This window comes from Mus pahari, chromosome 5 (assembly GCF_900095145.1).
Source record: "Mus pahari chromosome 5, PAHARI_EIJ_v1.1, whole genome shotgun sequence".
NCBI lineage: Eukaryota > Metazoa > Chordata > Mammalia > Rodentia > Muridae > Mus > Mus pahari.
This window is the reverse complement of record NC_034594.1, coordinates 151,232,239-151,244,560: the sequence shown is the minus strand read 5'-3', so window position 1 is coordinate 151,244,560 and position 12,322 is coordinate 151,232,239. Positions and strand designations below refer to the sequence as shown.

The 12,322-nt window shown below is 45.5% G+C and overlaps 1 protein-coding gene across 2 annotated transcripts in view; it reads left to right on the top strand.

Moving 5' to 3' along the window:
• Smyd3 (SET and MYND domain containing 3) overlaps window positions 1-12,322 on the top strand; it is a 564,386-nt gene that overhangs the window by 464,603 nt on the left and 87,461 nt on the right. For both annotated transcript variants that reach the window (XM_021197509.2, XM_021197510.2), the window contains one exon: window positions 7,100-7,187. In XM_021197509.2, coding sequence (XP_021053168.1) covers window positions 7,100-7,187 — 88 coding nt within the window. The remainder of the gene's footprint in view (window positions 1-7,099; window positions 7,188-12,322) is intronic.

Below are 12,322 nucleotides of genomic sequence, written 5' to 3'. Positions count from 1 at the left end.
GAGGCATTTTTCTCAAGGGAGGCCCCTTTCCCTATAATAACTCTAGCTTGTGTCAAATTGACATACAAAACCAGCCAGTACAGGCTCATAGGATATCTGATGGATTTGATGGAGTATGAAGAACTTGGGTGGTCAAGAGGGAAGGGAGGAAGTAAGGATGCTCAGGTTTACCTGATGGCAGTTCTCAGGTCAGCCCCACTTAGCTATTTCCACATTTTTACTGGTAGCTTCAAGACTGGATATTGAGGTTTCCCAAGCTCTGTGGGAAAGTGGTTACCAGGGGCAGGACTCAGCTGGCTCTGTGCCATCTCAGTCTCCAGAATGGTCCAGCGGGAGCTGGTTACCAGGTCAGGATGTTAAGGGTAATGAAAAAAGGCTTCTGGGGACATTTCATGGGTTAGCCCTAGAGGGTGCCCGGACCAGTCTGATCTAATAGTATTACTATAGACCAGAACCTGATAGAATCCCTATTTATATTTAAAGATAGTTGATTAAATTAGCTTATGTTATATGGCTGGAGACATCTAGCAATGATTCTCAGAAACAAGAGAGAAGAACCTGAAAGTTGCTCAGCATACAAGGCCTATAAGATTTCTGAACCCCTCAGGTCTTCTGTAGACTCTGGAAACCCAAGAAGCTGGTACGAGTATCAGTGGACGAATAAGTAATAGCAGCAGCAGCAACAGAGTAGATGACCTCACTACTAGTGAAGGCCAAGCCAACAAAGACAATTTTTTAAAAAATTAAAAAATACCCTCCCTTTTTCCATCCTTTATCCGGGCTTCTGTAAGTAAGTGACCAATATGTAGGGATGAATCTTCCTATACCAATCAAAGTAGTCAGAGTGGCCCCTCCCCCCATATACATGCCCATAAACTGACTCAATATAGACAACCTCTCATTGAGACTCTCAGGAGTCCTACAGCTTGGGTTCTGAATTATCTTTTATCATTTATAGAAAACTTGTTTTGTTCTGTTTACTTTTGCAGTGCTGGATATGAAATCTAGGGCCATGCACAAGCTAAGCAAACTCTTTACCGTTGAGCTGTGTCTCTAGCCCATAGTAATACATTCGATACTTTAAATCTATATAAGCATGAAATGAGAATTTTCTAATCTTCTACAGGCAAATGGGAAGACACTTGTTCAAGCCCTTTTATATTAATTAGTAAAGCTAAAATTCAAAACAGGGTTTCCTCTTTCCTAGATAAGTTGTCCAGAATGATTGAAAGTTTTGTTTATGTGTTTGGATAAGGAAAAATAGAAACGTAGATGTATGCTTTTTGATTTCATACTTCAGGATCTGGGAGATGAACATATTAGTTTTCTCTGGTATTTGTACATTGAAAAGAAGAAAAGGCTTAAGCTCTGCTTCCCTAACTGGCTTTTCTGTTTATATTCCAAAGTTCTGTTATGTACACACACAACTGAGTGTTGTCCCGTGGCCTGGTGCTAGGAGAGATGAGGCAGACGCCACTGTGGGCACAGAGGTGAGGAACAGATAGGAGTGCAATGAGTTAGGGACTCAGAGAGCAGAGACATTGACCACAGCGGAACATTCCAGCGATGTTAGATTCAGCCCTGAGCTGTGAGCATGGCCTTCTCCTGCTTAGATACTAAGTCCCCTCATCACTGTTATCAAATGCTTGAGAGCAGCTTTCAGAGACTCTGTGCTTTGGTTAAGTAAATAAAGGCTTAGTGTCAGCCAGCAAGGACAGCTAGCAGGCTGTGCTCCTGGTGTCACAGTTAGTTGTAATTCCCATAGGAAATGGCTTTGTTTGGGGCCATGGCCTCACACACCCTGTGCACACATACTGGATTTGTCTGGAGTCCATGTTAGTTTTGTTTTGTTTGTTTGTTTGTTTACTGTTTTTCAGATGCTAGTAGTGAATCATGGTTGAAGATCCTTTAGATTTTCTACTCACAGAGAAGTTTCACCCTTCAATCAAACCCAGGAGACAGGCAAAGACAGACCAGCAGCCGCGAACCCCGCCTTGGCAGTCAGGGATAGAAACTGTGTCTGTTCCTCAGGCTCGGGACTGTCTGGGCATGGACATCCCACAAGTGTGCTGGGGGCATCGACATCTAGAAATTTCCAAGCACACATTTCCTCTTCTAGATCCACTTTAAGGTCATCCAGCTGAGCTCTGTACCACTCGAAGCACTGTGCTGGGTGTTTGGGAGAGAACAGGAAAGGAGAGTTTAGATTTAGGAAAATGAAGACCCGTGTTTGGCCTTAGTAAACTTACACTAAACTATGGCTTACACACATCCACATAAACTACAGCCCACAAGCTCAGTGCCACATTGCCCTGTGCACTCTTAGGCCTGCCCCTGCCTCAGCATGTTACAACTTGCTGTCCTTCTCTCTATGACCCCTATCTTCTGCTCCTTCACCTCTTGCAGCCCTCTATCGAAGCCTTCTCTGGACACATCCTTTAAACCCCATCCCCACCCCAGCCTTCTTCCCTCAGTCTGTCATTCTCATCTCTTCTGGATAAACATGATTGGCTGACTTGTTTTTCTGCTCCACCCCAGTGATTACAGCTTTCCTAGTAGGCACTCATTACATGTTAATAGAGTTAATGATTGATCAAATTAATTAATTTCAGGATCAAGGAGGACCGTGTGCAGAGCTCAAGTAGCCGAAGGTCTAGAAGATGTGTGTGCTGGGTTCCACTCGTCACAAACCACGAGGCTTAGAACAGTACAATACAGACTTTTATTTTATACTTCTCTAGGTCAGAAGCCTGATCCCATCTCTCTGCACATCCATCCACAGGGCTGCCTTTCTTCCCGTTGGCTGCAGGCGAGAGTCTGCTTGCTTGCTTTTCCAGTCTCTGGGGCTGTTTATATTCCTTGACTCATTCAGTTCGCCATCTTTAAAGCCAGCATCTGCTCCCATTGGACTGGGATGTGCAGAAGTGAGAAGCTACTTCCCATCCTGTCTCTTCAAATTGACCCTACACACACACACACACACACACACACACACACACACACACACANACACACACACACACACACACACACACACACACACACACACACTGACTTACTCTTAAGCCTTTCTCTCCGACCTTTAAAAGTTACCATAATTATATTGGATAATCTGGAATAGTTTGTGGTTTTATAATCATCTGTAAAGAACTCAATCCCATCTAAAGCTCAGTGCCCTCTGCCAGGTAATCTAGTACCACAGTTCTGGGCAGTCAGGACATGGATCCCCATTGAGATCTACCATTCTGTCCACTAGAGGGATTGACAAGCAAGATGTTTTCTTTAGAGCAGTAGTTCTTAACCTGTGGGTCATAACTCCTTTGACAAACCTCTAGCTCCAAAAATATTTACCTTATGATTCATAAAATTATCAAAATTACAGTTATGAAGTAGCAATGAAAATATTTTTATGGTTGGGGGCCACCACAGCCTTTACCATGAGGAACATGTTAAAAGGGTCACAGCATTAGGAAGGTTGAGAACCACTGCCTTAGAGCCTAGGACTTGAACTGCCATTTAACAAATATAAAATGGGCACATTTAATCAGGGGTGAATGGAGATGGTCAAACTGAGACTTTGGGGGGGGGGGTTCTCTGTGTAGCCCTGACCGTTCTGGAACTCACTCTGTAGACCAGGCTGGCCTTGAACTCAGAAATCGGCCTGCCTCTGCCTCCCATGTGCTCGGATTAAAGGTGTGCGTCATCACTGCCCGGCAAACCAAGACTTTATGAACATGAACGTAGAGCAGGAATGCTGAGAGACTGACAAGCACTTCTCCACAGAGATTCGCTCCCTTTGTCCTTTCTGTGTACAGGAAGAGCTGGGTTTGCCTGTGTATGTACGGAGTCTTTTTCTTATTTTCTTTTAAATAATTGTTCATGTATTTTGTGTATATGAGTATGCTGTGGCTGTCTTCAGAGACACCAGAAGAGGGCATCATATGGTTGTGAGCCACCATTTGGTTGCTGGGAATTGAACTCAGGACCTCTGGAAGAGCAGTCAGTGCTCTTAAACAATGAGCCATCTCTCCAGCCCCATGTGGAATCTTTTTCAAAGCCACTTTCTGTTGCTCGTGCACATAGCACAGACAGAGAACAGATAAAGCCCTGGTTCACAGACACATGGTGTTTATTTCCATGTGCACAGCACCTACCGCTGCTGCACATGGGATCTTGTTCTCCTGGTCTTCACTGCCTTCAGGGTTTTTTCCCTGACTCTAACACTCACATCATGTGTATCTTCTTACTGGCAACAAAGAACTTACTCCCACAGTGGTTCTCACAGGGATTGGTCTGACCCTAGGGAGGCACATTGAGAGTCTCTAGGAAGATGCAGGTCCTTCACCTTGACTATCTTGCCATGACTCAGCATCCTGCATAGCTCCTTCTGAACACCAGGCAGAGCAGTGTGGCTGCTGAATGATGGATCGAGTGGTGTCCGAGGTGTGCTATCCTCTGATTGGCTTTTTTGCAGTAGCACTGTCCTGCAAGACATCCTGTGGGTGTAGCACTGTCCATTGTGCTGTCTAGTTGTCTACAGGCTCTTAAAAGGTGGCGAGTACAGCTGAGGAGCTGGGCATTTTGCTGCATGTAGTTTTAAACAACTTAAATTGGAATAGTCACAAGTGACCGGTGCCCACTCTGTTGGATGATGTGAGGAAATAATAACTTGTTAAGCATGCCAGAGAGGCCTCAACGGGATTTGTGGGGAGCACAGAATGCAAACACAGCCTTTGGGGATCAGATGGCTTAAGCTTTGCTTCTGTGATTTTGTGTGGTTTAATGTTTGATGGTGTTTCGTTGTTTTGGTTTTGTTTTGCTTTTGTTTGTTTGTTTGTTTTCTGAGTCTAGTTTCAGACTCAAAACTTTCTCCATGCCATACTGGGCATGCAGGACAGTGGGCAGTGACACTGGACATTCTTCCTGTTGCTTTTATAATTGTTTCCAGTATCTTAAAGACCAGGAGGACTTCACTATCAGGTCCAAGGTGTAGACTGTGTCCACACCCACCCATGAGTACATCAGGGATGACCTTGCCTATGTAAGAGCTGTGTGAAGATGAATTGGGACAGTATTGGTCACACAGCACAGTGCCACATACCTACCTGCTTACACAGCACTTGGCTGTGTGCTGGGGGCACATTGACAAGCTGGAAACAAGGATAGAGAGTCAAGGTGAAGAGCCAGCATCTTCCTGGAGACTCTCAATGTGCCTCCCCAGGGACAGACCAATCCCTGTGAGAACTACTGTGGGACTAAGTTCTGTGTTGCTAGTAGGAAGATACACGTGATGTGGGTGTTAGGGTCAGGAAAAAAACCCTGAAGGCAGTGAAGACCAGGAGAACAAGATCCCATGTGCAGTTGAGGTAGATTGTCATGCACTAAGAGCACACATTTAATAAATGATAGTCCATCATCTTAATGGATTTTTCCTTCATTTTTTAATATTAAAAAAATCATTAAAATGTGAAAATATTAATGTTAAGTTATTTGCTTCTCCCTAATTTTTTTGTGAATGTCTGGATTGGTCCACATGAGTGTAGCAGACTTGCCTTTCTTGATCTTAGCTGTGCTGATAATCCATGCTTGGGTTACTGTACAATTTCCTAACAAATAGAAGAAGCTCTTGGAAGAAAGGGTTTTCTGTTTTGTTTTGTTTTGTTTTACTTTAAATTATGTGTGTTATGTGACCGTGTGAAGTTGTGTACATCTGTGAGTCCCGGTGTCCTTGGGGTCTAGAAGAGGGCACTGTGTCACCCAGAGTTGGAGTTACAGTGGTTGTGAGCCATCCAAATAGGTGCTGGAAACCAAGCTAAAGTCCTTTAGAAGAACAGCAAGTGTTCTTAACCACTGGGCCATCCATCCCCCCCCCAACCAATAATAGCGTTATTTTAAAAGTCTCTCTCTCTCTTACCCTTCCCTAAAAACAGGCTTATTGACATATAACTCACATATTGTTCTGTTCACTGGGTTTACAACATATAGATCAGTGGGTTTTAGTCTCTTGGTAGAATTGTACAGCCAGTATCATGGTCAGTTTTAGAGCATTCTTACTATCCCTGAGGGAATCCCAACCATTAGCAGTCACTCCCCAGTTCCCTCAATTGCCCTTGCCCCAGGCAACCACCAGTTTACCTTCTGTCTCTATGGATTTCCCAGTTTGGGTATTTCATATGAATGGAATCATGTCTTTTAGGAGTCTTTTATTATATTTTTATTTATTTTATTAGGGGGGGGAGAGAATGAATATGAGAATGCATGTTATGGAAGACATGTAGAGATTAGAGGGCAACTTAAGGGTCATTTCTCCCCTTCTCCCATATGGGTCCCAAGGCCATCAAGTGTGGCAACATCAACATTTACCCACTGAGCCATGTCACCAACCCAAAATGACTGACTCCTTTCACTCAGAATAATGTTTTTCAGGTTCATCCATGATATAGTATACACTAATACTTCGTTAATTTTATTATGAGTAATATTCTGTCATGCTGTCTTTATCTGCCCATCATCAGGCAATGGATATTTCAGTTACATCTTTTTAGCTATTATGGATATTTGTGCACATATTTTTATTGAACATGTTCTCATTTCTCGTGGTTGCCAGCTTAGGAGTAGAACTGAGATGATAGTGCTATTGGTAATGTGGTGTTTCTGTGTTTGTTAGAAGCTTTATAGCAAACAAGCCATCAGCCATCAGCAATGTGGGTGCTTCATCACACATTTTCTTGGCATCATGGTAAGAAGTACAAATAGGTCAACTATTTGAGGAGCCGAGAAGCCCATTTTTCAAAGCCATGCCACTCGCCGTACTTTTCCACCTGTGGAGCACCAGCCTCCAGCCCCTCAGCATCCCTGATGACACCTCCTGTTCCTTGCTTCTCAGTAGCAAGTCAGAGCTGTGCTGCTGGGCAGGAGGTGGCATCTCACTGTGGCTTTGAATTGAATTTCCCTAATGATTAATGATGCTGAGTGCGTTTTCATGTGCTTGTAGGCCATCTGTTTGTCTTTCTTGGAGAGATGTCTGTTCAGATCCTTTGCCCGTGTTTTAATTGGGCCATTTGTCTTCTTCACCCGTCTCCCCATTTGGCCCGAGCAGGATGCTGACATGCTAACGGGTGACGAGCAAATATGGAAGGAGGTTCAAGAGTCGCTGAAGAAAATCGAAGAGCTGAAGGCGCACTGGAGTATCCTTTCACCTGCAGGCCGAGCTGCACTGTTGGCTGGTGCTTTGCCGGAAGCTCAGAGTCGGTGGACCCAGGGCAAGGTCTGAAAGTAGTGTGGGGAGTGGCCCAGTGGTGGGGAGCCACCCAGGAAGACTGCATAAGGTCAGCACTGATACTTCACAAAAACCGTATCACCAGTTAATGGTATGGCCCAGTAATACCACTGATCGGATACCTTACTCATAGTAATTGTACTATTAGTATACTAATAGTAGGGAGGTAAGTTGTAGATGGTTTTTTTCCTCTGTGTACAAAAGGTAAAACTCATAGACCCCCTTCCTCCTATAACCTCTTTAGTCTCTGGAAAGGAATGTGTGGATCCTTATAATTTAACACTGCTGACCCTCAGACCTACAAACCAGCCAGGAAACAGTAGTGGTGGGTTTCTCCATTATACACTTTCTTGGCATAAATGATAAGGAATGCAAATATGTCAAAGTTCAGAACACAGAGAGAGAGACAGCATGTGATGGCATCATCTAGGATTCCCTGACAGCACCTTACTGTGTAAAAAAGGACTCCCAAATCAGGGACAGGATTCCGATAGGCAGAAGCTGCAACAGGCAGAAGGCACTGTCCATTGAGGATTCTACGTGGACACAAGGGTGATGGGAAACTGCAGGTAAGAAAGAGACTTTAGACTATGAAACAATCACAGAGGCTCATCAGACACTTTGGGTTGACCACACCCCCAGGCAGGAATGAAATCTGCAAGTAAGTGATCCAATCAGTAATGTTAGAGAATGGCGCTGTACAGGGAAGATAGGTAGGTGAGCGGTTCTCCTCTTAATAGTGAATTACAGAAATCAGTAGCTCAGGGAGTTTGCTAAGAGTCTGAGCAATGAACTTATAGTTGGTTAATAAGAAATAGAAAAGAAGGCTGCTGTATGGATTTACTACAAGATGTAAAGTTTGCATCTAGATTTCATTAGAGGGTTTGAAAAGAAGTAGTCAGGACATTTGGATACTAGCAGATCCAGGCATCTTACTCAATGATCAAATGTCACTCTGGGGGGCTCTGTCTCCTGCACCTTTGATTCAGTACTTCAAAGAGACTTTCCAAGCATGTGTAGAGATGGAAGGGAAGCCGAGGAGAGACGGTAGAATCAAAAGCTCAGTAGATCCTGGGCAATTTGAATGGCTATTGAATTCCAGAAGATGAACTTCAACAAGAGTATATAGAAAGTCTTCTATTTGGGGCAAGAAGTTGAAGGACATAAATCTGCATAAAACTTGGCAGCTGAACCCAGGAAAGGACCCTATTGCTTTGGTAAATAGCAAAATTTAATAAAGTGTACGAGTATGTTCTAACTCTCCAGAGGCAACTGTGATCTTGGGCTGTAGTCATAGAAATTTAGAATATGAAATAAGCAAGGAGGGGGCACGGGGCTGATCCTATGTAGAATCTCATAGCCACTCAGTCTGGGCATGGCTTTAATAAGTCGGCCTGTAGAGAAATTAAATTTGCTATGAGAAATGGAACGGAATTAAGGAGGAATTTGAAACTCCACCTTTCAGCGTGATGGAAGGTACAGGGAAAACAGTTGGCTCTGGGTTGACATTCATAGACTCGAAGTCGCTGTTCTGCCCTGGAGTCTTGTTCTCGGAGGTCCTACACAGCAGAAGTCAGGCCATAGAGGACCCTGAAGCCTTTCAGTCTCACCTGGATGAGACTTACATAGAAACTGATTCTGCCACGTGTTTGAGTAGTCCTCATCCACCTCATGATAGAGGCAGACATGACAAGGCACAGTCTAGCATTCACACCTCCCACACAGTGGGATGGTCATTATGCCAATCGTTAGGTGCTGTGGTTCTGATGAGTAGTTCTCAAAGGTCCATATGTCAGAATCCCAGGGTGCCTCTAGTGAGGAGTATGGCTGACGCTTAAGAGGTGAGACCCACTGTGACTGTGGGTGATTATCACCGAGCAGCAGCAGTGCATATCCCTCAGTACCCACCCCAGTGTCCCGGACTCCTGAATGAAAAACACACACGCAGCTTTATATTTTAATATGCCCTAAGCAGTTCAGTGGTGGGGCCACTCCCAAACCTCCTCCAAGAGGCTAGCACATTTTCCCCTTCAATATTCCTGAGTGATTACTTACTAAAGTCTATATTCCATCTTTGCTGCCCTAGACCCAGTGGTGGCAGGGGGGGTTCTGGGGCCGCTCTTCCCTGGCTCTTGGATGATTGATAATACCTCTCTTCTGCAGCTCTCAATCCTGGACCTTACTCCTTTCCCAGCGTGTTGATTCTAATCCTCCTCCTTCTCTCCAGTCCCCTTGCCAGCTAATCCCAAAGTCCCACCTTTATCTCCCTGCCCAGCCATGGGGCAGCCATTATTTAACAATCAGAACCAACTGGGGTCAGGGACCCTCAGCATTGGTGGGATTCTCCTGCAGTTTTGGAAACCCAATTAACATAATACAAGTGTTAACCTAAATGCCTTTAAGAGGACCTCATCTGTGCCTCTCTCTGCTTCCAGGCTTGAAATATGAACGCTTATTCTGACACCCACTCCGACCTCTGCCCTCTGGTGCCCTCACCAGAGGCCCTTTAAACTTGGACTTTAACCTCCATAACTCACAAGCCTGTCTTTGCTTCATATGGTATTTTGCATCTGATAGTTCATTTTAATCATGCAAAACAGAATAATGCAATACAAACTTTGGTGAACATACATATACATATATATGGGGAGGGGGGAGAGAGGAGAGGGAGAAAGACAAAGACAGGGATTAAGGCTTTTTAAAGGAGGTGATGGCTGTACTGTATCTGGGGAGGTGAGTGGGACTTTAGGCAAACCATGTAGGAGAGCATCTCAGCGGGGAGAAACAGTGACGTGATGCTGGTGCTGGCCAGCATGCCACCCATGAGGAAGGAAACTAGCTGGAATGGGCACAGAGCTAGTTTTTATACAAAGCGGCCCAGAATGATACTAGGCAGAGTAGCATCACTAGATACGCATCCTGTCTTAAGAAGCTGAACTAATTCCCAAGCAACTTCATTCCCATGTCTGTCTGTCTGTCTGTCTGTCTGTCTGTCCCCACCTTCCAATAGTCATTTGGAGCATTTGAAAGAAAGCCCCCATCCTGTACTCTAGACCCTTCAGCTCAGAGCTCAGTACCTCAAAAGATGAGAGGCTTTAGTAGATGCCACAGGTGGCAAGGCTAAATCTGAGCAGATATATGACTGCATTCCCTTAGGAGGAGACTTGTAGCTAAAATTCTTCCTCCCTCTGGATTCCCTGGAGTGGTTTACATGAGAAGTCTCACCTTGTTTGCCAGGAGATGGTTGCCAGTAATGTGGAGGGAGGTTGGTATGAAGTCCTTTGCTGCTTGGTGGGGAGGGGGGTGTAGATTCGTTCCTATGAGTGAGTACAGAGTATCGCATCTGGTTTCCACTTGCAAGGCACCCCACCTCAGCCTCTTGATGAGACAGAGCACATTATGGAAATGAGAAGACAAGTAACAATGGGGATCCACAAGCGATGTTACAACAAGGCTCAAGCCTTGCCACAGAAATGTCTGGCATTGTGTAAGAGACAGCCAGTCCTCCTGACAGTTTGTCAAACATCTAATCCTGGAATGAGAAGCCACAGAGGTTGGCACGACAATCTGTTTCAAAATCAGCGTATTGCCTAAGAAACCGCTTTCCCCCAACCTCTGGGGGATTCGTTCAGCAAACCTGAACCGTCCGTGTCACACGCATACAAAGGGAAATCACCAACTGTCAATAACTTGAAATCACACTCTTCAGTACACGGCCCTTCTGGGCTCAGAGCCAGGACTCACCCTAAGAGGCGACATAAAGGGCCTCGGCTTGAAATTCTCCCTAAGGAAATGGCGCTCTGGAGTAAGGTGGTGTGCCTCAGCTGAGAGGAAACGTCTCTCCTGGGAGCTGCATACATTCCTGGTTCCCAGGTGTGGCTAGGTCGCTAGAAGGAGCCACTGGTGGTGTTTTGGGAGCAGGGCTCTGCAGGCGCCAGCAGTGGAGAGGAGTGAACGGGTTTTGTACCCATGGGCTCGGGGCGTACACAGGCCGCAGGGTGAGGTTGCTGTGTTAGGACACTGATGAAGAGGGCCTGAGTCAAAGTTTAGGGGAAGTGCATTGGGACGTGGAGCTGTGAAGAGAGGAGCAGAGGAGAAATGACTCGGTCTTCCATTCCTCTACTCTTAGCTTGTCAGGCTCAGGGGTTGTGACCGGAAGGAAAGAGGAATGTACTCACATCTGCCACGTGCTCTGTACACTTTCCAGCCGTATCCATGACATCCGAGAACTCCGCCTAGCTCATGAGAGGACAAGAAAAGATTTCCCTCCATCTTAGGACACATGGTTTTATTTGACTTTTACTGAGACGGGCATTTTATTTTCAGCCGACCTCAAAGCATTTGACTGTCTCAGAGCTCCAACCCTGACGGAGGGTAGAGCTAACAAAGCTCCAACCCTGACGGAGGGTAGAGCTAACTTAGGTTTGAACCAAGCTTTATGGAAGACGAGAATCTCTATTCCGTTTCTTCTGTAGTTTCAGTCTTCAAATGTTTTCCCCAAGTGGATTTTCTAACATCAGAGCAGAATCGTGCCGAGCTACAGCGGTGGGAGGGGGCAGGGAGACAGATGCCCAGGGTCAACACAACAGGGTGGCAGAGTGTGATGACCCCAGCTGAGTCCCGCACGTGCACACACACCTCCAGTGGAGGAAGTCCTGGGTCTCCAGGACTCTTTCAGTCTGCAAAGGTGAGGATAGAAGCTAGACCAGTTACCACACACCCGTAGGCCCAGCTACTCCGGAGACCGAGGCAGATGGGTTAGTGGAGCCAGTGGTCCGCGGCCACCCTGGGAAATGTAGAGCAACTCATGGGGAATGGAATATCACTGAAGCTCCATGAAATTAATTACTGCCCTAATTGGCACCCTGCTAATCAGAAAGTCAGAGCTACTAAGCAGTGGGTCTCCTTGTTCTTAAAACAGCAATTTTCCTTCTTCAAGGTGCATTTAAATAACTCTTCTTAATAATCTCTCTCTCTCTCTCTCTCTCTCTCTCTCTCTCTCTCTCTCTCTCTCTCTCTCTCGGCCAGACCAGGCAGTCCTCT